This window comes from Heteronotia binoei, chromosome 1 (genome assembly GCF_032191835.1).
Source record: "Heteronotia binoei isolate CCM8104 ecotype False Entrance Well chromosome 1, APGP_CSIRO_Hbin_v1, whole genome shotgun sequence".
Taxonomy (NCBI): domain Eukaryota; kingdom Metazoa; phylum Chordata; class Lepidosauria; order Squamata; family Gekkonidae; genus Heteronotia; species Heteronotia binoei.
In genome coordinates, this window is record NC_083223.1 from 159019536 (window position 1) to 159046784 (window position 27249).

Here is a 27249-nt window from a genome sequence, read left to right on the forward strand (position 1 = left end):
TGTGCGCACATAAGCCAAGGATGGAGCTTGTATAACCTATTTAATTCAAGGAGCAATATCAAATAAATATTTTTGTTAAAGAACTGAGAGTTCATGTCTATGACAGTGTGATCCCACCTTGTGACACTTGCATTTATGAAAGTAGCAATAAACAAACTTCAAAATACATAGTATTTGGAATAATAATTAAACATATACAACAATCAATAGGTAACAATTCAGGCCTGTTGTATTTGAGCAGACCAGGTTCTCAGTCTTTCTGAGTTCTGTCTAGCCAGGGGCATCGAACTCATTTGTTATAAAGGCCAGATCTGACTTAAATGAGACCTTGTCGGGTCAGGCCATGTTGGGCAGGGCCATGTATGTTCCTATTTAAGATTAGGCAGCAGAGATATAATCTTTATAAAGGACACAGACAAACAATTAAAAAAACCCCACCTTAAAACATGTTTAGCACTCATTAGTCTTAAAGGTGCTTTATTTGTATTTCTCCCATGGGACCCAGGGAACTGAGCAAAGGAAGCTGTCTCTTTCCTTCCTTCCTCAGGGGAACAGGAGGGGGAGGAGCCTCAGCCAACAGAACGAAAAAGAGGCTTTGCTCAGTAGCTCTGCTGTGTGATTGAGAGAGCCTGGCTAAACAAGCTCTCCCTTCTCCTCCCAGGGAGGAGCCTCAGCTAATTGAGAAAATAGAGGTTTTGCTCTGTAGCTCCTGTGCGATTGAGCAAGCCTGGCAAACCAAGCTGTGATGCAGAAGGAAGCAGAGAGAGACAGAAGGAAGCAGATGACAGCCTAATAGGAGCCGGGGTGGGGTGGGGTGGTGGTGCTGATTCAGCCTCCGGACTGCATGTTTGACATCCCTGGTCTAGCCACTTCCTTGAATATGCATCAACTTGCAGCTCTGCTCTAGGATGGTGTATTGTTCTTTACAGGAGTTTTTGGTATCCCCCAAAATATTAACATGTTGTTTAGTTTATGGAAAGGAGTGCTCCTGAGGAGAGAGTGCTTCTACCTGCAGCCTCAGGCCTTCCAATCCAATCCAAATTGTGCCCTTTTTTCCCCTTATAAGGAATGCCCTAGCTCTTTAGCTTTCCCTACTGGATTTAGAGTTACACTTGCTTCCACAAGCATGCTTTCTTCCCTTGTTGAGTTTTTGCTGAAAGAGAATAATATGGCTATGCCTCTAGGAAAAGATAAAGCGGCTCTGTGGTGGAGAGTGGTAAAGCAGCAGTACTGCAGTACTGTGATCTGACCTCACTGCTCACGACCTGAGTTCAATTCTGGTGGAAGCTGGATTCAGGTAGCCAGCCCAAGGTTGACTCAGCCTTCCATCCTTCCAAAGTCAGTAAAATGAGTACCCAGCTTGCTGGGGGGGGGGGGGGGAAGTGTAAAAGACTGGGGAAGGCAATGGCAAAACCACCCCGTAAAAAAGTGTGCTGTGAAAGCAATGTCACCCCAGAGTCGGAAACGACTGGTGCTTGCACAGGGGACCTTTCCTTTCCTAGGAAAAGATACAATGAAAGCATCATTGCAGCACAAAGGTGGGGTTACTGAATGGTTGTATGTTGGACTTTTTAAGGGCAATTGTTGGTTTACTCTTAGTCATCAAGAGCAAGCCTCTTTTTATTATTAAAGAATGTAATTTAATTTTAATGTACAGAGGAAAGAACTTTAGCAGTTACTGAAGCACTACTATACTATTTTATTCATTTATAAAATGTTCTCTGCAAAATACATGAGAGATGATGTACAAACTTTTGAAGTATCAACCAACAAACAAAAAGAAATCTAGATCAAGTCCAGATGAAACTTCGTGAGTGCCTATTGCTAAAAGAGCACCCTCAGACAACCTTGGCTTAAAAAGCAGACATGCTTATGATCTATGCAGTTATGTTGTGTGGAACTGGTAGAACAGGGTGTGAGCTCAGCTTACTGTTGCTTTTATCACCCACAGAAGATAATCAGTATTTTGTGGTACAGTTCAGCCCAATTCGTTTTCCATTAGTAAATATGACCAACCCAGTGATGGGTTGGAGTAGAATTCATGTTTTTTTAAAAAAGCCTTATAATACATTTATTGTGTGTCTCCTGTCTATTTTCTGCATTACGTTCATAAAACAAGCAAATCACCACGTCAAACGAATGAACAAGACATTTACACTTGAGAGCAGTGGTTCAGTCTTTTTGGTATAGTGACCTCCAAGTCCAAACCCACTTAAAAACAGTGCATGCCCAAATCGATACTACTGCAGAAGTCTAGGATCCACTTTCACAGGCCTCATGATGAGCCACTTTTGGGTCAGGACCCACAGGTTGGGCAACACTGCTTTAGAGCAGCTGTTTCTTCTACAAAGGCCACCTGCCTTGTTTCTTCTCTATATGCACTGCTCTTCGTTTCAAGCAATTTGTTGTTCCTGCTTTGGAAATGTCTTTAGCTAGCAGACTAAGTGATAATAAGATAATGCCTGCCTCCCCACCCACCCTAAGGAAATCCGAATTCATCCCTTTTGTAACCCTATTCAGACCTCACAACGGTGACTCTGAACATACACAGTACATATTTCCATTTTTACTGCGTGACCACGTCTCAAACCTAAGAGGAAAGGATCATCCAAGAAGATCTGAAGTTTAGCAGATGGATGTTCTGCATTTCTGGCTTTTCAGCTCTTTCTTGTTGAAACAGCGCAAACAAGTATGAAAGCACAAGAAATAAAGGAACCTAGCCAGATCAAGCAGTTAGAAAAATCTCACGAGACACTGTTCCTTTAAGAGAAGGGACTCCAAACTGCCGGATGAGATGTTTTGACTGCGATGATGTCACTATGCTGCTGAGTATGAACCAGGAAACAGAAAAATCCCCAGGAACCATTTTCAAAGAGTAAGAGTAGCGGTGGGGAGAATAGTATACTGAGGTCAAAGTAAGAGCCAAAGATGTCACGTAGTGTTTTCCATTTGATTTTCGTTTGAAGGCGCCGTGCATTAAAAAGGTAAGCTTAATACATTTGTTTTTGCAACATCTAGTCTGAGAAGAATCGGAAGAAATTTTAAAAATAAACTAGTTTTAAGGAATAGGAATGGAATGCTTAAGATGCGATGTTGGTACGCTTTAGCAACCTTTAATATACTTAAACATACTTTAAAGTTACTAGAGCGGAAATCGGGTGCACCGTTACTTGGGAGCAAGTCTTCCGGAGCTCAGTGGCGCTTGCCTCAGTACAGGGATGCGTAGGCTTGTGCTACACTTTCACTTCTGTTTTCCTCTTTGCAATCTATCTTGTGTTAGCCCAAATTCTTGAAAATTAGTTTGGTTCTTTGCAAGCGGTACAGCCTAATCCTACTGAATATAAGACTGATTGAGTTTCATAGTATTTTACTCTGTATGCGATAGTTCTGTGTGGATTTTAGAACCTGAAATTATTTTTGTATATTTAAATAGCTCTAACAGTATGTATTGAAGAACATCTGCCATGTACTTTAGATCAATAATCTGGGGTGCTGTGATAACTGATTTCTGTGGCTTTCAAGAATTTCATGGTGTCAAACTGTTACGGAGTTCTAATGTACTTTTACTGACGTTCCAATGTACTTCTCAGACCATGGACTGTTTCTTGAATGTCCTTTAATTTCTGCAGGGGAGGCAAGCCTCACAGAAATTAGAGTTACGTAGGAGTAAACAAAAGCTATGATCCACAGGCCACTTAAGGAGTTATATTTCTGTCTGTAAGAGAGTCAGTAGTAATATATCAAGATAGGTAGGCGTGTTAGTCTGTAGCAAGACAGAACAGATAGAAAAGAGTAAGAGTCCAGTAGCACCTTAAAGACTAACAACATCTATGACAGGGTATGAGCTTTCATGAGTCACTGCTCACTTCTTCAGATACAACACAATGTAGTGATTATAGTGTTGGATTAGGACCAGGGCTGAAATTTCTACTTAGTGACGAAGCTCTGTAGGTGGCCATGAGTTGTTCATTCTTTTCAGCCTAACCTAAACAACCTTATTGTAGTAGTAAGTTTAATGGGGGATGATCAAATTATGTATCCTGTTTGGAGATCCTTAGAGGAAGGGCAGATAAAAATATAGCAGGTAGATAAATGAAACTGACCTTAAGTAGGTTTAATCCCATCACTAGAAATGCATTTATTACTTTATGCTGGGAGTGAGATCCTAAATCATAGTCAGGGTCATGCTGGTAAAGGCAGCTGATATTCAGGTCCAGAGAGTGGATCAGTAATAGAAATGAATTGTATAACCAGAGAGTCCAAAGAGCTAGTACAGGATTTCTCCTGCTGCCTCTTTTGCCTTATTTTTGTATTTCTCTACCTCATGGAAAAAAAGAGTTGAGAAGACAGTCACTCACTTTCAGAGCAGCTGTCTTAACAGAGCCAAGAGCTTGATTCAATTGAGATTTCTCTTGGTAAAAACCATAGCTGTTGGGATAAGGGTTTATAAGGTGGGAGAGAAGGGTGGGTGCTCTGGCTGAGAGCGTGGAGCATACTGAAGTATTCATAATTCAGTCTCTTAACTGCTGTGCTACGCCAGCCCTCAACTGAGCTATATAATCCTGAACAATATTGCAGGCACAGTTAGCAACAACTTTCCCTGTGAAGAGTGAGATGCAAACTGTTTGAAGAAAATGTGTTCTTTGATATGGGTGAAATAGTGTGCCAAAGTAGTTTAGCCAGGCTTAGCTTGGATGATTTTCCTTATCTGTAATTTCATTTAGAGTTTAGCTCTCTGGGTTAAGTTTTTCAGGGGTGGTTTGCATTTTTGATTACAAAGGCCAATGTTGTTAGTCATAGAGAACCAGAAGACCTTAGTTAACAGAAGAAGGAAGATGATGTCGTTGGACAAGATGCAGAAGACAGTAAACAACCCGGTAACTATTTCTCGATCATTTTGTTTCTTATAGACTTTTACCAATAGATTTCATTTTAAGAATGCACTTGGGCATATGAGATTCATGAAGTGATAACTTTGTAAAAAAATCTGAATGACAATCATGTCTTTCAGCGAGTGGCCTTTGCTTGTATCTAATAGAACCTTTTCAGTAGTGGCACCTCGCCAGTGGGATGCCCTCCCCTTGAGGCTTGCCTAGGGCCTACCCAACTCACTTTCTTGTGCCATCCCCCTCCCCACATTTCTTTTTCCCCAGGCTTTTTACTAGGGATATTTTAACATTGTTTTTACTGCCTGCTTCTAATCTGAGGATTGTTTTACAAGGATCATTTTAGGCTGCTGTTTTATGTTCTGGCTGGCTTTAAAACAGTGTATTGATTTTAATGATTGTTGTGGCTTTTATGATTTTAACATGTTTTACTTTGGGAGCCTCTTGCAGTAGGTTTCAAGAGAGGCAGCATGTTCATTTTCTAAACAAATAGATACTATAATTAGATATAAAATAAATGTTTCAGTCTCTGTTTGGATATATATTGATCAGAAATAGGCTGTGTCTGTACTATGTGTGTATCTTTGCATGCTTATATGGAAAGCAATTCCTGTTTGTTAATACACCAGTCTTCCTGGATGCTTTAAAACTGTATACAGACACACCCACACATGCATCCTTAGCTCAGAGTTTCTTTGAACTAGCAATACTGGCAGGTTGGGCTTAATGGTGAGAGAGATCCTTTTCCCAAGCTTTGCTTCTTGTGATTTAAACTTATTTAGGTTAATATAATACATGAAAGGTTAATAATACAAATAAACACTTTCCTCTCATGCACACGGCATAGTAACTCTTTTTCCATTTTCCTTTATAGGTTATTCCATATACTGGGACTATCCTTGGTGGCCTTCTGCCCCTAGAGCTAGTGGTTGTGCGTGGGTTTGTTCCAGAAGATTCAGATAGGTAAGGGTTAAATAGGTATTTCCAGAGAATTATCTCATGGTGGATGTTGCAGGCAAGTTGGCAAAGAAATAGAAGACACACATATTTGATTTTGCTTAGAGTGCTTTTATGGGAACTACACACATCTTTTTGTTAGGAAATTAAGACTTTTGGGAGGCATTTATACTTGATTTACCACTGTACAGAACCACAGATTCTGTGATGGAAAATAGCCTTGGTGTGAAATCAGTCCCGAGCCTTGATTTCAAATGGTTATTGGGAATTAGTTTCATCTTTCAAGGACTAGAAATCATATATATATATATCAAAATGACAAAAATTCTGAAAATGTCTTTTGTTGTTTTGGAGCTTCAGTAGCTCAGATCAGCTCCTATTCTTCTTTTAATAACAATCGATTAGGTCTCTATAGACTGGGAAGTTTTTTTAAAAAATAATTGGCTGTACCGTTCCTTTTCATCTTTGGGAGTGGAAGCATTTAGAATGTATCCACAGCACATTTTCAGCTGCGCATGCCCAGAATTCTCAAGCAATGACATTACCTTCACGAAGGAGGTGGAGACCTGGACCTCTTATTGTCCTGCACCAAAATGTTGGCATTACATATCAGACATGGAACCTGGAGCAAGCATGGGAAGCAGTCATAAAGTTGCCCATACCTTCCGTGGATGGTTGGAATTGTTTTGCCACTCTTGCCCAGTGATCTGAATTGACCAATCTCTTTCAATTTCCTGCAAGGTTCCAGGTAGACTTCCAGTGTGGGAATAGTGTGAAACCTCGTGCTGATGTCGCGTTTCATTTCAACCCTCGGTTTAAAAGATCTGGTTGCATTGTTTGCAATACCCTGCAGCAAGAAAGATGGGGCTGGGAAGAGATCACTTATGAAATGCCTTTTGAAAAAGGAAAGTCATTTGAAATTGTTTTTATGGTTCTGCTCGATAAATTCCAGGTGAGCTGCTTGGGGCTCATGAATGGGTCAAGCGATTTGTCATGTCTTCAAACTCAATGGGTGTGATCCAAACAAAAGTTAAGCACTGAAGTCCTGTTGGTTTCAAAAAGAGAAGAGATAAGCATGAAGTTACTTCTCCCATTAAATCAATGTGACTTTTTTTACTGTGTCAAACAGCTTGGGTATTTATGGATTAGGGTTGCTTCCATGAATGCTGTGGGTTAATTTGCTTTAACTGTGGCACTGTTGATATGAAGAAAGCCAGACCAAATATTTTGCCTTTTCAGAACTACTTAAAACAAAAAAGTAACAGACAGGGGCTGTTCAGACGCACAGTATAATCAGTTGTCGCTGCTGTTTCATACCGGATTAAAAGTGGCTGATCAGATAGCAACATCTGCCTCCTGGTATTCTCGTAGTAGCCCTCCCCAATCCTTCTCGGAACCGGGGTATTTTCTTACCTGCTCCTATGTGGTGTTTTTTGAGTTCTCCAGTTTCACCTCATAGTTTCCCCGTCTGGATAGTTCTCGACCAACTTCCGGATGTCTGAAGGTTGTCCCAGAGCAAAAGTAGCCTCAGACATCCGGTTTACGGTCACCTTTTTTTTTTACTACTTAGCGATATGCGCATAACTGCATAACCACATAATGTTTTAACCTATGTGCATGCACACATAATGCTCATAAAAGTGGAGAAAAAAAGAACTGCATGGTACCATTGTGTGGACGGCAGAAGACGGTTTCGCTGTGGAGTGATTCAAATTGCAGTATGGCAGTCTGATCGATAATATCTGGAACAAAGATATTTGAAACAGAACTGGGTCAGTTTAACACGGACTCAACACGCTGTGAACAGGGCCAGAGATTCTCTAATTAAAAAGTCTGCCATGTGCCCAAAACTTGTTTGAATATGGCAGAAGTACAATGATTAAATAGTACATTTCTCCTAATGCATTGTTAAATTCCTGTTGTATATTGGATTTCCCCCCACTAGGTTGCCGTAAATGAAAAACATTTACTGCTCTACAAACATAGGATAGACCTTGAAAAAATAGATACACTTGGGATATATGGAAAAGTGCAAGTCCAGATGATTGGATTTATTTCAAATAATGTAAGTGATTACCAGTTTTAGAATTACATTTCCTTATTGTTAATATCCTGTTTTTCCTTATTATAATGGGCTGAATTCATAACTGTGAACAAAATGAGTCTGATAGAAACATCCAGGAAGAGGAAGATACTGCCTGGAGCAGTAACTTGTACTTTCAGTGGGAAAGTGCCCAGTGTCTTTGTTATATGATCCCATAGCAAACTGTCACAGTTTGAAGCAGGTTAATGCAAGTCAGAGAAATGTCCTGTTGTTCACAAAGTTCATTTTTAAAAAAAATGTAATTGGCTTTGGGGAAGTAATTTGACATCTAGTTTTTCCATGTTAAATTAACAGATGAGAAAAGGCCTGTGCCTTTGCAACTCAGTCATGATACCACTGTCCGATTTATTTGACATCTATGCTTTGTAATTGTCCTTTAGCCCCCAAAGAGGCTGTCACTCCTACTATCTCATCACTGCATTGCTGATGAGCCTGAGATTTCTATTTGAAAGCAAATGTAAAAATCATCAGTCTTCCAGGTAGCTAAATTTTAACTGAAGGATCCTAGCTGTCCTATGAATGTTCATCTCTCAACCTCTCTTTTCTCTGCAGTCGTTGCAGGGCTCTCAGCCATCCTTGCTAGGGGCAACCAACGAAAAGGCAGGAGATGTATGTATTTGGCATTCTCTGTCTAGGTTCACCAGTGGTGTTTGTCTCACAATCTAACCAAATGTTCTTTTTCTTTTCCATAGGAAAAAGTACCTGAAGGATCACAGTTTGTAAGTATATTTCTTAGGCTGTATTCAGACTTCACAACTAACAAAAGGTTCATGCCATAACAGGCACGGACACAGCTTTTTCCCTGAATGCATTCACATTCACCTCAGCCTGCTCCTTTTGTCACACCCATGGTGAGACCATGATCGAAGGCTTCAGACTTTGGGAAACATTACATTGAACTCTGGTTTGCCTAGATATCCTAATTCACAGGCAAATTGGAGTTTGTCTCTCTCCCATAAACCAGGATTCCAAACTGGCATTAGAGTTTGGAATAATATTGTTCGAAGTTTGTTCCCCTCTCCTCTCACCATCTATCTAGGTACCTGTAAGACATTATGGCAACCTGGAGCTTGACTTTGAAGGCTTTCCAAATTCAGGAGCCTTTAGTCATGCATTATGCAGCACTGAGAAGCAGAAGAGAAGTGCGAGCGTTTCTATGCAATGTGTTCATTCCTGTCACAGACTGCTCTTTATTGTAATATCTGAATGTAACCACAATGTAAATCACATTTGAAGTATAAAACAAAAAGTATTAAGGGAATGCATGGTTATGTTGTATGAGCTTTTAAAAAGTACATACATACCCATATAAAACTGCTCAGTTTAATGCTTGCTAAGAGCCAGTGTTGTGTAGTGGTTAAGAGTGGTGGATTTTGATCTGGAGAACTGGGCTTGATTCTCCACTCTTTCACATGTAGCCAACTGGGTGATCTTGGGCAAGCTACAGTTGGGCAAGCTACAGTTCTTGAAAGAGCTGTTCTCTCAGAGCTCTCTCAGGCCCACCGACCTCACAGGGTGTCTGTGATGGAGAGAGGAAGGGAAGGTGATTGTAAGCGGTCTAAGTCTCCTTTGGGTGGTGAGGAGTGGGCTATAAAACCAACTCTTCTTCTTCCCCACCTGCCTACTTAAAAAGGAGGTGGGGGAGGATATCGGTTTAAAGAACTGTGGATTTGTGACTTCTCAGCTGTGTTCAGACTGGCTGCAGTGGTGCATAAGTATGTTTCCTCTTCTGTACAGCAGTGCAATGCTTTATACCCACTAGAGCATGGGCTGTAAACTGTTTGAAAACCTGACATTATAAGCAACTTAGTTGATACATCATTACTGACCAGCTTTTCCTGCCTTAGTATACAAAAGGCCGCTTAGGGTTCTGTTTCTGAGAATCTTGTACATATGCTTAAAAATTGTAGAGGTTGGATGAAAGCCAAAGCCTTCATTGAAAAATAAGTATTAAAAATAATATACTCCAGTGGCCCCAGGAGTGGGTCAGTCTACCAGGATAAGCCTATAACATATACCTGTAATCAGTTTGTGATAATTATAAAAATAATTCCATCATACACAAAAATATTTAATAATATAGTGATATCCAATTAGAAACAAAACATCTTCAATATGAAATGGAACAGAGAAACCAACCAAATCCAATAATAAGGTCTATCTATCGATGGGGGGCTGGTCTGGCTGCACCCCAGAAAATCTGGACCTGGCATTACAAGCCATAGTGAAATGGCTCCGGCAGAGTCAAGTGAAATTGAATCCAATAAAGACGGAGGTCCTGTGCTTAAGCCACAGCAGTCTGGGAAGGGAGATCCCTCTACCGACCTTTGATGGGTGCCTTTAGCACCAGCTTCCAGGGTCAAGAGTCTAGGAGTGCTCCCGGAGCCCTCATTAACTATGGAGGCCCAAGTAGCAGCCACTGCCAAATCAGCATTTTATCATCTTAAACGGATAAGGCAGTTGGCCCCATACCTGGGATGCAGCGACTTGGCAACAGTGATCCATGCAACGGTCACCTCAATAGACTACTGTAACAGCCTCTACATGGGGCTGTCCTTGATGTGGATTTGGAAGCTGCAACTGGTGCAAAATGCAGCAGTTAGGTTGCTAATGGAGCTACTTTTACAGGAGCACATTCAGCGTATGCTGGAACTGTTGCACTGCCTCTCCCCATACGAGCCTCAGAGAACACTTCGAAAAATCTCCTTATGATCCCCGGGCCAAAAGAAGCATGCCTGGCCAGCACCAGAGCAAGAGCTTTTTCAGTGGCAGCCCCTGCTATGTGGAACACCCTCCCCGAAAACATCAGGGCCCTGCAGAACTTCCCACAATTCCGCAGGGTCTATAAGACAGAATTGTTTAAACTAGCGTTTAACAAATAATGAGGAGGTGACCACTATTCCACCATCCCACAGCACTGACACCTGAACCATCCCAGTACAAATCCAGAGTGCCAAATAACATCTTATAATATCATTATATGCGGTGTTCAATAAGAATTAAAACCAGCCACCTGAATCCTGGCAAGTGAACCTAGAACTATACTACATATTTAAAATTGTATGAACTGTTGAAATGTTTTAATGATTTTATTATACTTTGATGTTAGCACTCTGTTATTTTACCTATTGTTAGCTGCCATGAGCCTGTTAGGGGAGGGCAGGATATAAACGCAATAAAATAAAATAAAAATATCTAATTTAGTCACAAGGCACAGTCACTCTGAGGTTGGAGAATCCGTTCCACATTTAAAGAATAAGTTCAACTATGTGGTAGTTTAAAGTTTCAAAAAGGGCCCAACTTGAATCCAGCTGTGTAGCTAACAGGCAGTCTGGTATTTCATGCCTAGTTTCACTGGAACTTCATCCAAGCTGTATTCAGGTTGAAAAATTGCACATGTATTTTTTCTTAGAGAATGCTCATTGTCTACAAACACGCAACCCAACGTGAGATACATACATACCTTTTACAGTGATCCAAAAGAACTCTCTATAATCCACTTTATCTGTTTACATCATTGAGATAAAAATACATTCTAGCATATTCCATATAAAAGAGGATCCCAGAGCAGGTGCAGTCAATTGCAGGAATAGTGTTCCATTAAAGCGACAGAAATCTGTTCATTAGACCAAGTGTCAACCCCCAAAATACTACTGAAAAGGGGGAGTCAAAGAAATCCAAATCACAAGTGGTGGTATCCATAGGCTTAGCCTTTGGAAACTCAGGTGTGGCCATTTTGTATACTGCAAATGAGAGAAGGCACACAAAATGGCTGCCTTTCCCACCTAAATTTATTCCCATGCCATGCCCTAGGGTTGTTCTCTCTCTCTCCCTCTCTGTTCCTTCAAAAAAAATTGCACAATAAAACTTCAAGCACCTTCCTGGTCATCAGCGGTTTAACTGCAGTATTTGGTGAAGGATCTGCAGCTTGCTAACGACTGAAGGGTAAAACTTGCAGTTTAGTTTTCATAAGGGAAGAAAAAAGGGCTCTTCGATCAAGAACATGAATAGGGATGGGAGGACCCATACAGGCAAGCAGGAGGCTAAACTCCTGGAAACGAAGGGAAGCAAAAACAGAAAAGGCTATCAGAAATATGTTTTGAAGAATTGTAGAGAAAGATGAAAGTGACAAAGCTAGCAAGGGGGCTAGGAAATAAATAGATCATTTACTAAACTGTCACATCAACCACTGGTGAAGACTCTAATAATCCATAGAAATTCTCAGGAGCTTAATTTTCAACAGTACATTCTCATAAAATTTGGAGAAGGGTTAACTGAACTTGACTGCATTTTCAGGTGGTTCCTTATGCTGCACGACTTAATTCTGTTGAGCCTGGGCGAACCATTGTCATTAAAGGAGAAGTTAATGAAAATCCAAATAGGTTAGTAAACTGGATTGGTGCTTGTAATTTCCATGAGATAGTGAAATATATTGCTGTTTTCTGTATCTGAATATGTACATAATTCACTCTCTATGAACTCCTAAGCAAAATTATACTCTGTCCATTAAAATCAATGGGTGCAGAAGGGCATAACTCTGCTTAGATTCTAGTGAAAACAGGTTATGGATACTTCCAGAACTGCATGGTGTGGGGTCACATCATCTATGCACCATACTTTTGATACCATAAATAGTAGCAAATGTTTGGGATAGGCCTTGCAGAAATTGTAACATTACTGTGGATGTGATTTAGGATGCTGCCGGTGTCCTTCTGAAGTTGATAGTAAAATTTCTGTTAAGATGAATTAATTGATTGCTGTCATAACTAAGCCTTAAGCAGTCTTGCTGACCAATATTTTTCAGACATCTCACAGATGTTTAAAAATCCACTTAGAAATGTGAACAGTTAAATTCAGTTGACAATTTCTAACCAGAACTTCTGTGGCAGCTGATACTTGTGAACCTTGATGGTGGTGCTTGCTAATTTTCAGAAAACTTTCTGAATCTGTCCACCTCATCTCCTTATTTCTCCTGCCCTCCATTTGGCTGGCTGATAGTTGTACTGTATGGATTAAAACTTGTGTTTTATTTGCAGCTTTTCTATAAACCTTAAACCCAGTGACACATCAGATATTGCCCTACATTTGAATCCCCGAATAAAAGCTAAAGTTTTTGTGAGGAATTCCTACCTTCATGACAGTTGGGGAGAAGAAGAAAGGAGCATCAGTCGCTTCCCTTTCTGCCCAGGAATGTATTTTGAGGTAACCAATAAACAAGGCTAGCAATGTACACAATCATGCCAGTTGAATAGTTCATACTTAAACTACATTTGAAGGGAGAGGAGAATGTATTATTACCTAGAAATGGAAAAACTTGTGTAAGATCACATCTTATACACTTTCTGAACAGCAAGTGGCAGTGTGCTCCAGGTAGCAGTAGCACAGAAAAAGACACAAAGAAGAAGATTGCAGATTTATACCCCACCCTTCTCTCTGAATCAGAGACTCAGAGCGGCTTACAATTTCCTATATCTTCTCCTCCCCCATCCTGTGAGGTGGGTGGGGCTGAGAGGGCTCTCACAGCAGCTGCCCTTTCAAGGACAACCTCTTCCAGAGCTATTGCTGACCCAAGGCTGTGCAAGTGGAAGAGTGGGGAATCAAACCCGGTTCTCCCAGATAAGAGTCCACACATTTAACCACTACACCAAACAAACCCTCTGCCACATTCCTGGCTAGCAGTTGACAGCCAACCAGTACAGTAAAGGGACATTCATGTGGTCCTTTCCAAGTTACAGGAGAAATCTTTCTAATAGTAAAACAGCTAGTCCTGTTATGCCCATGAAAGCAACAAAACTGGAACAGTCACAAAAGCAAGAGCCTTCTATGTGTTTTGGGGGACTCTGTAGGTATGATAAGCGGCCCCGTGGTGCAGAGTGGTAAAGGAGCAGTACTGCAGTACTGTAGTCTGAACTCTCTGCTCATGACCTGAGTTCGATTCTGGCGGAGGCTGGGTTCAGGTAGCTGGCCCAAGGTTGACTCTGCCTTCCATCCTTCCAAGGTCGGTAAAATGAGTACCCAGCTTGCTGGGGGGAAAGTGTAAAAGACTGGGGAAGGCAATGGCAAACTATCCCGTAAAAAGTCTGCCGTGAAAACATGAAAGCAACATCACCCCAGAGTTGGAAATGACTGGTGCTTGCACAGGGGACCTTTCTTTTATAATGAACCCCGTGGCGCAGAGTGGTAAAGCTGCAGTACTGTAGTCGGATCCCTCTGCTCACGACCTGAGTTCGATCCCAGCGGACGCTGGTTCAGGTAGCTGGCTCGAGGTTGACTCAGCCTTCCATCCTGCTGAGGTTGGTAAAATGAGTACCCAGCTCTTGCTAGGGGGAAAGTGTAGATGACTGGGGAAGGCAATGGCAAACCACCCCGTAAAAAGTCTGCCATGAAAATGTTGTGAAAGCAACATTACCCCAGAGTCAAAAACGACTGGTGCTTGCACAGGGGACTACCTTTACCTTTTTAGGTATGATTAAGAACTGAGTATGCTTTATGCGACACAGAATGTTGTGGTTGAACAGGGTCAGTTTGGGTCTTAGTACATAGACCTATAACAGGGATGGCCAATGGTAGCTCTCCAGATGTTTTTTGCCCATAACTCCCATCAGCCCCAGCCATTGGCCATTCTGGCTGGGGCTGATGGGAGTTGTAGGCAAAAAAAAAAACATCTTGAGAGCTACCATTGGCCACCCCTGACCTATAAGATTCTGCTGTAAAACACAGGTTAAGCTTTAGTGCAGTGGATCCTACCAGTGTTACTGCTCCACGTAACAAAGTTTGAAGCCTTCCTCTAATAGTGGGTCTACCCCACTATTAGGCTTTCATTGTACTATACCCATTTAAAACTGTGGGTAAAACACATTCAGAAACATTAAGTTTTATGACAGGAATAAAAAATGTAGCCTTGTTCATTCCTACTGCTGTTTTTAATTTACAGAAAATTTCACAAACTAGTTTGATAGTCTTGGCGTTTGGATGGGTTGCAAGCTTTCTGCCTGCACCGTATCCACTGCTTGAATATGGCTTTTGTTTGACTAAGGGTACCAATAAATGTTTGTTTAACTTTCAGCTGATAATATTCTGTGATGCTGTTCAGTACAAAGTTGCTGTGAATGGTGTGCATGCCCTGGAGTACAAGCATCGGTTCAAACAACTTGGCAAGATTAACATAGTGGAAATTGATGGGGATATTCGACTGATGGATGTCAGAAGCTGGTAGCCATGAAGCACATTCCATTTGCACAGGGGGGGAAGTCTCTGTTCTGTAACTGGGGAAGAAAGGGAACAGAAATAACTTTGCTCCAAGGCATGGAGCTTCACAAATCTGCTTGTATCTCAGTAAAAAAAAGCCACAGTAGATCATTCACTCTGTATGTATCTATAGAAATAAGTCTAAATATTACAGCTGACAACTAAACCACACCTTGTATATGACTAATGTAAACTGTAACCATTCTCAATATGGAATGCCAGCTCTACTCAGGAGATTACCAGTGCTGAGTTCATACAAATGACTCAGTAGGCTATACTAACATCTTTAATGAATCTCTGACCCTGATTATTTCATAACTAAAGGACTGGAAAATTTTGAAGACCTTCCTAAGGCTCTCACCTTTTTAGAACTTTATGAAAAGCATTACAAACAAGATTCCACTACATTACAAGGACATCAGTACCCATTGGGGGCACTGTGTTGGATCTCACCATTTAGTCCTTTGGTGGCCATGTCTTCCTCCAGTGCAGCAGGGAACACGGATGGACCAAATGGGAGGATGCAACCTACCATTATTGGTCTCTTCTTGCTTATTGCAATAGCTATAGAATTCTCAACAAGAAACTTCCATGTCTTATTTCATAAAAACATGGCTGTACATCTAGTTCAGCCAAAACCTACTTGTGATTTTTTTGGGCAATTAATTGTTAATTAAAAGCATGTATTCTCTTTTTCCACCACTGAACTCCCCCACAAAGTCTTTATACAGCTTTGGAGTGTTCAGAGTTGAATTTTGACTTCTGTGAAGCTATGTAGGAAGCTCATCACTTTAAAAATGAAACTAAAATTTTATAAACTCAAGGGGGGCGTGTGTAGTTGGTATTGCAAGAATTGTAATAATCTGCTTAATTTGCTTATAGTTTAAACTGTGATTTTAATATCATTCACCATTTATTACAGAAAATATTTTACCTCCAACAAATTGTACAGCAGTGCTATTGGGAAAAGCTAATTACTTCATTCAAGCAAAACAAAACACCACCTGCTGTGATAACATCTACATATTGCACTTCATAATTTAGATAATAAAAAGTTTTGTACTCATGGATAGGGTGAGCCAGTTTGGTGGAGTGGTTAAGTGCATGGACTCTTCTCTGGGAGAACCGGGTTTGATTCCTCCACTTGCAGCTGCTGGAATGCCTTGGGTCAGCCATAGTTATCACAGAGGTTGTCCTTGAAAGGGCAGCTGCTGTGAGAGCCCTCTCAGACCTACTCACCTCACGGGGTGTTTTTTGTCAGGGGGGAGAAGATATAGGAGATTGTAAGCCTCTCTCAGAGAGAAGGGCTGGGTATAAATCTGCAATTCTTCAATGAAAGTGATGACTCAGTATGTGGCAGCAGTAAAAAAAAAAGGGGGGGGAGAGGAACTGAACATAAAACTGCCACAATTATAATGTCCTTGTATAGTTACAAGGTGAGGCTTAATTTGGAATATTGTGCGTATTTCTGGTCACCATATTGCAAAAAGAAAAATGTACCAAAGACTTAAGATGGTTAAGGAATTGGATCACTTTTCCTATGAGGAAACGCTAAAGTTCAGAAAAAGAGGACTGACAGGGAACATGATAGAGGTTTATAAAATTATGTATGAGGTAGAGAAAGAAGATAGAATTTTACTATAATACTAATACCTCTGCGTATCCAGAAAAGTTCATGGGTAATAGGCAGAGAAAAGGAAATACTGATTTACTCAACAAGTAGACATAGACCTATTCCAATTCAGCTCCCACCCTGGCCATGGAATGGGAACAGCTTTGATTGTTCTCACAGATGATCTTTGCAGACAGCTGGACTGAGGCAGGTTAGCGCTGCTAGTTTGATCTGACAACAGTGTTTGATGCTGTCAATGACACACAACCTCAACAACATGGGGATTCATGGGACAGCCATGAAGTAGCTGATCTCATTTCTTTAAGGTCATCGGCAAAGGATGGCACTAGGGGAAATGGCTTCTTCAAGGCAATCACTGTGATGTATCCCTTGAGGGGGAATCTTCTCTCCAATGTTATTTAACATCTACATGCACCCCCTTGTCCAGCTGGTACCAAGTTTAGGGCTCAGCTGTTATTAATATGCTGATAACACTCAGCTATATCTTAAATGAATGGCAGGCTGGCGCAGAGCTGACTGAAACTAACAATCAAAGATGGAGGTCCTGTGGCTTGGCAGGATGTTTCTTTTCTTGACAGTGTGCCTCTAAAATTGGCACCAATCACCAAGAAGTGATCCTGGATGGAGGCACAGATTGTCAACGTAACTAGGCTAGCATTTCTCCATCTACATGCTAGACAATTGTTTTAAAGTTGATATATGTAAATTATGGTTTTATATGTTTTATTGGATTGATTGTTTTTATGATGTCGTAAGCCACCCTGAGTCCCCTTGCGGAGAGGGCGGGATATAAATGGAAAGTAATAATAATAATAATTGGCTCCCTTGTGCTGCCAAGACCGAACCACAGTGATGGTCACCTTCAGACCAGACTGTTAATTTGCTCTGTGCAGGACTACCCATGAGGCTGACCCAGAAATTCCCAGCTGGTCCAGAATGTGGTGGTGTGGGTTCTTAGGGAGACCCCAGTCAGAGCACACATTCAACCTGTGCTCTGCCAGCTGCACTGGCTCCCAGTTGAATACTGGATCAGGTGCAAGGTTATGGTATTGACTTTCAAAACCCTAAATTTTCTGGGACCAACATATCTGAGGGGCTGCCTCTCCTAGTATGTTCCGAAAGGGCACCTCACTCAGCTAATAACAACTTGCTGGTGACCCCAGCCTGATGGCTGTCCAGGTATCCATAGACAGGGCCTTTCTGGCCCTGAACCCAACCTGGCGGAATGCTTTGTCCAGTGAGACCTGGGCCCTGCAAGACTTAATAATTTTGCAGGGCCTATAAGACACAGCTGTTCCAGCAGGCACAAAGTCAAGGATAAGTGGCAGCTCCCCACCATGGATCAATTCCTGATCTGCCGTATTGTGCCATCTAATAAGGAAATATTAACACTGACAGTTTTTAATCTAAGTTTTAAACTGTCAATTTTAAATGTTGTGACCCACTCTGAGCCTTACTGAGTAGGAGAGGATGGATTATAAATCTAAAATAAACGAATTCACTATCAGTGGCCACTTGCCAAACTGAGTAAGGGAAACTTCCATACTCAAAGGCAATGAACCTTGGAATACCAGTTTTAGGAGGCAACATCCAAGGAAGACCCTTTCCTCTGTGCCCTGTTTGTTGGGCTCTCCAAGGTAACAGCTGCTACATGAAACAGATTGCTGGACTAAATGGACCACTGTGATCCAGCCATGGTTCTTATAATACATGTAATCTTCTAGATAAACTTGTTGCACATTGAGCTATCCTGTATGGGTTACAAGGAGAGGGAAACAGGAATCTGATCTGCTCCACTGAAGTGTATAGAAGTTAACTTTCCACCATTTTCTGCAGGGAAGTGTTCAGCAATCTCAGGATGTAAGTACATTCTCTTAGAGAAAGTACTGAACATGTCAGAGTAATGGTGTTGCTGTTCCTGTTTCCTAAAAGCTTTCCTAGCAATGCAGTTTCTGTCACCAAGGCTGTGCACAGAGACACATTAACCAAATCCCATTTGGAAGATCATCAATAGTGGCTGGTCATTATGCCTCTTCCATTATTTCTTTGCTCATTCTTCTGCTCTCTATTGTCACCATAAAACTAAAACAGAGTCAGTGAGGCAACAGAATACAGATTAACATCTTTCCTTTCCAAAGTCTGAAGCCATCCTCTACCCAGCAATGTGCTTGCTTCTAAGAATGCGCATACCTTTTAGCATGTGTGGAACTCTTCCAACAAAGCATGGCCCATGTTCCCTGTGTTTTCTTTCAGAAACCACCCCTCAGCACTTGCAGGGCCCAAGTTTTCAATTATTTCAGAAGCATCTTAAAAACAGAAGGAACAGCTTCCCACAAACACCTCACATTCCAAGAGCAAGTAAAATGTTATTTGTAAAAATTAACAGTCTTTTGTTTAACTTTAAATGTTCAGAGTTACTGTTTATAAATAGACAATTAAGAACTCTGAATGCTAGTGAGAATACATAGCAAAAAGTTTTAAGCTTGTGACCCTGGGTGCAACACGTGTGCTTCTTGGTCCTGATGTCAAGGAGTTCATAGTCTCTGAATCATGAAATCAATGATGGTGTCAGAAGTAGCTCTGCAGCGATTCTCCAAGAATAACTTCAAGCTGTTGAATCGTCTTTTGGCACTGATGTTCAACTTCTTCACATTCATCTTTTAATAAAGCCAAAAGCAACACAATCATTAAAAAATGTCTGAGAACTCTGCAGTAGTTTAGTGCCCTCCCCATTTTTTGTAGTATTTATATTTAAAGTGAAGAAACTGCCCCAACTTACACTGAGTCCTTTTGGACTCAATGCAGTGAAAACCTTGGGAGCATGTTGCACAAGAAATTCTACTGAAAAAGATCTACAGCCCACTGCTGTTTTTAATGAACTGTTCAAAAACCATTCTGTTTCATTCCCAGGACCTCTGTAAGGAAACACAGCCCAGAGTTAGCACACCAGCCTTACAATGCAACCTTTACAATTAACTCAGTAGCATGGCAGGCTGAACGGCATGGCACCTGCTGCCCCCAAGCAACTTTCTGATATTATGGGGTAGTGTTATAAATACAGCCAAGCAATCAAACCACTGTAGTTACTGCTCTGTAGAGTTGAAGCTGCCATTGTCAGACTTCACTAGAAATGTCACAATGCTGTTACCGTGCATAGAAATGAACCTGTCTATGGGAGGGGGAGGACTGGGAACAACTCAGACCTAAGGGCATTTTAATACAACAAGGGTTAATCATATTAGTCCATGCTACTAGACTGAAACCTCTTAAGCAGCAAGTTTACAACAGAGCTTTTTTGCTGTCTTCCCTCTCTCTACCGGGACAGTTTCCTCTTTTCAGGGAGCTTGCTTTTCTCTCACCCAAGAGTACACTATTGTAGGGAATTTTTACTGGTTCCTTCTTGGCTGCAGCCCTTGCATGGCATCTTATATTGTTGGGGTCCCAGATCCTCTGCAGTGGTTTTGAGGGAGCTCCCTGTCAACACAGGATGTCTATCAGCTACGCCAATCAAAAAAACTGGTTGCCCCAGTAGCTGTGGTGTCAGGGGCTGCCATAACACAAGAGCCTGCCACTCAACAAATAAAATCTATGAACACCCCATATTAGACCTTTTTTGGGTTGATTTCACACATAATGCAAAGAAATTTTATTGGAACAGCTGACTGTTTTCAACAAGAAGCCCCAAATCCATATGGATTTTCCACAAGGGAAGGCTGTCCATGTGCTATTCCTGAGTTCCATGGAGGAAAAACAATGCAAAAATGATAAGACAATTTCATCCAATGAGGAGACAAAGCAAAAATTCCGCCAGCAGAGAACAAGACCATGCAATCACTTACCTTCCATAAGCTCAGCTAAGAAAGGAATAGATTCTGGTAGTAATACCATATAATTTTCTCTTATTTTTTCTGCAAGTTCTAGCACAGTTAATAAAGCAGCAAATCGAACCTAGAAAACAAATAGCAAAGGTTACAGCAGTGTTTCTTTGCACCACCACGTCTAAAAGAAACTGCACTTCAATACTCATAACTTCAGTTAGACAATTAACTGCATTCTTAACCAGTGTAACATAATATGATATTCTCTCGAAATTCATCTCTGCTATATACCTTTGGTGATGTGTGCCTCATCTTCAGCAAAATCTGATAGTTTAGTGGCTTCCACAGAGAATCATCTGCCATTGCAACAGCAAATTGAGCTATACAGGGGATCAGATACCTCGTTGCTCGTTCTTGGAACTTCTCTTCTCCTCCAATCATGTTTTCGAGCTAAGGAAAAAGAAACAAAGTCACCCATATTTATGGCCATACCACTGCTTTATGTAAACTTAGGATAAATACCCAGGCCTTGAATTCAGCAGGAGCTCACAGGAGCACAGCTCCTGAACCTTTCTGACGCCCCCTCCTCCTCCTCACCCACCTTGTCCATTGAATAGTAGGTGCAATTGCATAATAATCCCTGGATTAGGAGAGCAGAAGTCAACCAGCCACCAGGAGCTTTGCCATGCCCCCAGCAGCTCTCATTAACCCCTGGAGAAGCCTGCACCACCCTTTCTCCACTTTTTATGTGATTTTGGGCTGTTGGGTGGCTTGCTGGCCTTTTGACACTGGAGGGGGTGGCCAAGGAGAGCCCCAGATGAGTGAAGCCTGCTTGGGCTAGCTGGGTCTCTAGCCAGCCCCAGCAGGCCACTCTTGTCGGCGGCTCTCCTTTCTTGCGTTGGGTTGCTTTTGGCTGGTGGGGAGCAGCATATGCTAATGAGCTCCACCACCTGTTTTTCTACAAAACGACCCCTGTAAACACCTAACATAAAATGATTAATGTCAGTAAGCAAAATGAAAGAGGAAATTCATGCAAAGAGGCTAACAACGTTTTCATTGTTAAATTACTAAGTGAGAATATATTGAATAATACCTGGTCAACTAAAGGCATCATCAAACTTTCTGCTCTCTCTTTGCTCACAAAATGATGGGAATCAAAAAGGAAAATTTTGTATAAACAACCAAGGATGAACTGTAGCAATAAGCAGCTCTTCGCAGTGTTTTCTTCTGAGTCAAAGAGAGCTTCATCTGCACACAAAAAAAGCACAACAGAGAAAGGAATGAGACGCACTGTGCTGCACAGCTGCCAACAATGACATGCCATTTGCAGCAGATGCAGGTTGGGCATGCAACAAGGGAGTGTATAATACCTAAACAACCAATTCTGTGACATTAGCTCTGAACACATAGAGGATAAAGAAGCTCTTGATTTTTCTTTGGATATGAGCAGCACTCAATCTACACTCCAACAAACATGATAGGTGTATATTAAAATGGATGCCATAAATCATGATAGCTGGCTCGTAGTACAGTATCCAATGCATCAATATGCTCACAAGCCAGCTTTCTTTAGAAAGAACCTGCACACCTATTCTTTTATGGCTGCAGGCATAAGCTTTGGAGATCGAGAAGAAAACCTGTAGATTCATCAAGGCTGGGTGGGCAGGAAAGGAGCATTTTTTCTTTTTCACAACCCTCCCTGCTGATCCGGTCTCAAAATCATCTGCTTGAGTGACTGGTAGTTTATCATGGGTTGCATTTCTCTTTTGTAGTGTTTTGTAGGTATGCAGGAGAATCTAAACTATCACTGCCTCAAACAGTGCCTCAAATTTTTGTAACTTTTATTATTTGTTCTGCTTGTGATGGGACTTGTAGAATTTCTTTCAGAGTTGAGCAGATCTGGGTTTTTTATTTGTAGCTAACTAGTAAAATGATTATGGGAAAAGAGGAAAATATTGTAAATTTAATAAATGTTAAGCTCCCTTTTTTGCATTGGTGGCTATCAGAAACCTACCAGTTTTGGAAGTATTGATCCGGTTCAGAGTGTCAGCAAAAGGCTTCACTAAATGACCAGCAAAGAGAGTGAACAGCCCTTTAAGTTGGTCAGCAATGCAATCTGCCAATCGGCAGAAAGTCAACAGCCTGTCCTTTGAGGTATCCTCAGTTTTAGCCCAATCAAAGAGCTGAAAAAGAAAGAAAATTTAGTTGTGTGCAAGATAATGTGAAGCAAATGCAAATTGCTAGAAATGTGAATACAAATTGTAATATAAATATATATGGTATTTATATACAGAAACATTTATTTATATATACTTATACACACACGGTATATTAAAAAAATAGTGAGGAAGTTCTTAGAGCTCTTACCTTGAAGAAAAGGGGCCTGAAAGATATTTCAGAAAGCTTCATAATCATGCTAACTAAGCAAGTGATAATGTGAAATTCTACTTTCCCAATTTCCTCCAGGTCATCCTGGAATAAAACAAATTCTACCAGTTAAAACTTACACAGCAACATCCTGACATTAAAGATGCCCTTGATTCTTGGATGAAATAAACTCTCAGTTAAGTGGTCAATGTCTCAAGAAATGGAGAAGCAATCCTTTATACAACTGGGCTATTTGAATCCTATTAGCCAACAACATCTAAAAGCAGCCCATGTGCAGGATTGCAGTCAATGTCTTTTTATAGAGTAATTTAAAACAATTTGACACATCATGCACAGAACTTGTACGACCATGCTTATCCCACAAGGATCTCCCATATACCATACCACCTTAGAGTGCTCAGCTCTGAAGTCCAGTGCCTTCATAAAAAATGCTGTTAGCTCAGACTGATGGGCAGTGAGCTGATCTGGTTCCAGAACTACAATATGCTCCTTCAAAATGTCCATAAGAGTACTTAGGTAGAGCTAGAAAAGAAAACAAGAACAAATTCAGGCAACTGACAGGTGTTAAGTGACCACCACTAGGGAAAAACCTCATTTTGTGTGTGTGTAAAATAAATAAGATTATTTTTCTTAATGGATTCATGGCCATGCATCGTTCTTCCTTAAAAAAGAAAATAAAGCTAAAAAGAACTGAAAAAGGAGAACATAAAATGTCTTCTGAAGCGGCAGGTTTCATTAAATTTCGGTAAGCACCTACACAATGCATGCTAGGTTCTTGGCATACCATGTCTCTTAGACAAAAATTGTGGTTTTAAAAATTATTTTTATTTTTTGACCACCCTTCTTCCCTGCTTCAGGGCGGTTTACAAAAGTTTGGCTCAGTACAGTATAAGATAATTTAAAAACCAGAAAAACACAGTACTTTTAAAAAATTCAGAAACATTTAAACATTTAGAAAGATGATGGCAGTGCTAGGATCACTAGCATTCAGTCACAGAGGAGAGAGTGCCAGGCAGATATTTTTTAGCAGTCTCCGGGCCGAAGGAGGCCGAACTGAAAGTCACCAGGGAAAAAGCCTTCTCATTTACAGCTCCCCACTGGTGGAACCAATTGCTGGAGGAGGTGCGGGCCTTGCAGAGCCTTACCCAGTTCTGCAAGGCCTGCAAGACTACCCTCTTCCAGCTGGCTTTTGCTTAATATGGAATTTACTGTAGAAGAAATACCATCGCCATGGAATTGTAAGATGGACAACACCGAGATTTTAGCACCAAACTAATTTGATAGTTTTAATTAGACGGTTTTAATGTAGGATAATAATATGTTTATATGATTTGTATCATGTTTTGTATACAACTTGTTTTAGCTGCTGAAATGTAGCTTACTATGTTATGGCATGTGAGCCGCCCTGAGCCTGCTCCAGCAGGGAGGGCGGGATACAAATAAAAATTATTATTATTATTATATGGAGAACCATTGCTGGCTTCAACCAAAGGCTTAGTGGGCCTTACATGCCCTGCAAAATTTAATAGATCAAGCAGGGCACAGATGTCACTTGGCAGAGTTCCACCAGGTTGGGGCCAGGGCAGAGAAGGCCCTGGTTGAGGCCAGCCAGATATCTTTTGGGCTGGGGACCACCAGAACGTTCTTATCCACTGATCTTAATGCCCTTCAGGGAACATACTGGGAGAGGTGGTCCTGAAAATATGTGGGTCCCTGATCATTAAGGTTGTTAAAGGCAAGCACCAAGACTTTGAATCTGATCCAGTGCTCCACTAGCAACCAATGCAGTTCACATAGTGCTGGATGTATGTGTGCCCTCCGTGGGGTCCCTGTAAGGACCTGTGATCCTGCATTTTGTAGCAGTTGGAGCTTCTGGGTCAGTCTCAAGGGTAGCCCTATGTACAATAATCCAATCTGGAGGTGACCATTGCATGGATTACAGCGGCAAGGTCAGGGTGAGACAGATAGGGGGCAAGTTGTCTGACTTGGTGCAGTTGTTTTGAGATGAAGGCAAGGGGTGTAAACTTTCTGGACAAAAAGCAGCAGTCTGGTTTTGCCTCTGGGTTGGTACTGTCACATCTTAGGAGGCATCAGTGTTTGCCTGACTCAGGAATGACCAGTATGAAAGCTTAGAAGAATGTCTGACATTAGAAGAATGTCTGACATGTTTGACATTACTGGTAATCTATTAAATGATTACATTGAAGACAATGGTGATCACCCTCCTCTCACTGTCCTCTAATGAACAGATTCTAATTTGTTTCCATAAAGAACTGTCACAAATCTAACCTTCCAAGTGTTTGAAATTTCATGATAACATTTTGTAATTGCTGGCAGAAGAACCCTTGGTGGGAGTTTAGTTGCTAGGATGGTGATCAGTGATGTCACACGTATATTCAGGTGGGACGAAGGGCCCCTTTCAGTTCCAATCCTTTCCAAACGGATTACCTAACATTGTGTCAGAACAAAAGACAGGAAAAGATATTGATCCAATCATTATGGCGTATGAATTATTATTAATTAAAGTCAGACATTGGTCTATATAGTCTAATGCTGTCTACTCTGATAATGGCTCTACATGGTTCTTCTCCTGAACAAAGTTTCCCCCAAAACTTGCTATCCAAGTAATAACAAAACAGCTCCATCCATCTGACTTTTATCCTGCCCTTCCCTGTACTGCAGGGTGCAGGGCAGGTTATAACAACAATAAAAAAATCAGTTAAAACATAATCAAATATTAAAACAGTAGTAACTTTTACAGTACACCAAATGGCAATCCGGCACAACTGAGGAGTGCTCCCAAAAGTTTCTGCATGTAGATGTACCCACAATGGACCAATTTCTGGGCAGTAGGCAAAGGTTGTCAATATACCAGGTGGAATAGTGGACCATGCAGCAAGGCAGAGCAAACTAAGTCCTGGTGGAACATCACAATTTTACAGGCCCTGCAGAATTGAAGCAGATCTTGCAGCATCCTGATCTCAGATGGCTCTGGCTGAGGCTAGACACATGTCTTTTGAGCTGGGGATCACCAGCAGCTGTTGGTCTACCGAGTGTATCTAAACCCAAAATACACCTTTCAATCAACAGCATTAAAATCAGCCAATATACAATGATGAGACTGTTCCCCCCTCCTCCCCAAATTAGCAAAAAACCTGTATGAGAATGTTATAGAATCTCAATCCCCCTACCCCAGACTATAGCCAAGGTGATCCTCACTCTCAGTGGGAGTCTGTTCCAGGGCATCAGGGCAATCAATGAAAAAATCCCTGGAATGGGCATCTGGATCTTTTGATGGAACAGAACTGTGAGGAGAAACTGGGATGATGAGTAAGGCACATTCCTTACATATATGAGTCCCAGGTCTTGAAAGACTTTAGAAATTATACCTACAAACTGAAACTGAGCTCGGAAACACACTGACAGCCAATGCTGTCCAATAGTCCGAAAATAGGTGTTTTATGACAAAAATGATGTCTTTGGAAAAAACTGAAATGCTGTATTCTGTTCTAATTGATATTTTTGAGTAATCTTTAGGAGAAACTCCTTGAAAAGTGTGTTACTTCAAGGGATGCTTCACAAAAAGTGTGTTACAGTGGTCTAGGCATGAGCAAGATGAAACTGAGGTGTAACTAAAAAAGGTGTAACTAAAAACTAAAAAAAAAATAAGTAAAGGAAGGAACCTTTGAAGTATGTTAAAAGCAAAAAAAAAAGGATGGAGAACTCATATTCTGTTTAGCGCTTGCTCTCCAAAACTGAAATTAGAGGTATTTCCTTTTCTCAGTTACCTAGAGATGCTAAGGACACGACCTATAACCTTAAATACACAAAATATACTGTACTACTGAGCCCTGTTTTTTGCTGTTTGCAGTAATGTGTTGAAAGATGGGCAGAGTGGGATGGAATAAAGATGCAGCATCTCAAAAACCACATATTCAAGTCATTTTCAACATATCCACTGATAATTGCACAAGGAACAATGTCAGCTGCAAGAAGGCAGATATGTGTTAAAAATTCAGATGAAATTCAGATAAATTTCTTAACAATAAGTGTAGAGCAATGGGGCATTTTGGAATTTTCTTTCTGAAATATTTCAAGGAAAACAGAATAATAATCTGCAAGAGATGTTCTAAAGAGTTACCCTGTTTTAAGAAGGTGCTTGGAGTGGATGACTGACAGTATAATTTCCAACTTTATTAATTTTATGATTCCCAT

General features: G+C 41.0%; 2 protein-coding genes across 3 annotated transcripts in view; one reads left to right on the forward strand and one right to left on the reverse strand.

Moving 5' to 3' along the window:
• Window positions 1–2791: 2791 nt before the first annotated feature.
• Window positions 2792–16018, forward strand: LGALS8 (galectin 8). Of its 2 annotated transcripts, XM_060243267.1 has the most exons (10): window positions 2792–2984; window positions 4795–4877; window positions 5761–5849; window positions 6585–6795; window positions 7789–7908; window positions 8500–8556; window positions 8640–8666; window positions 12244–12329; window positions 12984–13149; window positions 15014–16018. In XM_060243267.1, the coding sequence occupies exons 2-10, from the start codon at window positions 4836–4838 to the stop codon at window positions 15161–15163; spliced, it is 948 nt and encodes a 315-aa protein (XP_060099250.1). In that variant the 5' UTR covers window positions 2792–2984; window positions 4795–4835; the 3' UTR covers window positions 15164–16018. The 2 variants fall into 2 exon arrangements, with proteins under 2 accessions (XP_060099250.1, XP_060099259.1); XM_060243276.1 differs by lacking the exon at window positions 8500–8556.
• A 3156-nt stretch (window positions 16019–19174) lies between these two features.
• The window catches only part of HEATR1 (HEAT repeat containing 1), a 59908-nt gene continuing 51833 nt past the window's right edge, over window positions 19175–27249 (reverse strand). Inside the window, exons 37-44 of the mRNA XM_060241872.1 lie at window positions 25324–25482; window positions 23422–23556; window positions 23014–23118; window positions 22661–22829; window positions 21740–21894; window positions 20938–21096; window positions 20668–20776; window positions 19175–19485 (exon numbers count right to left, since the gene is read on the reverse strand). Coding sequence (XP_060097855.1) covers window positions 19397–19485; window positions 20668–20776; window positions 20938–21096; window positions 21740–21894; window positions 22661–22829; window positions 23014–23118; window positions 23422–23556; window positions 25324–25482 — 1080 coding nt within the window. The 3' untranslated portion in view covers window positions 19175–19396. The remainder of the gene's footprint in view (window positions 19486–20667; window positions 20777–20937; window positions 21097–21739; window positions 21895–22660; window positions 22830–23013; window positions 23119–23421; window positions 23557–25323; window positions 25483–27249) is intronic.

What these genes read in the sequence shown, in the direction of transcription:
- LGALS8 (XM_060243267.1), top strand. Translation starts at nt 4,836, where the DNA reads ATGATGTCGTTGGACAAGATGCAGAAGACAGTAAACAACCCG. An exon ending in AGAAGACAGTAAACAACCCG is followed by an intron (nt 4,878 to 5,760) that starts GTAACTATTTCT and finishes TTTCCTTTATAG; the next exon opens with GTTATTCCATATACTGGGAC. An exon ending in GTTAATGAAAATCCAAATAG is followed by an intron (nt 12,330 to 12,983) that starts GTTAGTAAACTG and finishes TTTTATTTGCAG; the next exon opens with CTTTTCTATAAACCTTAAAC.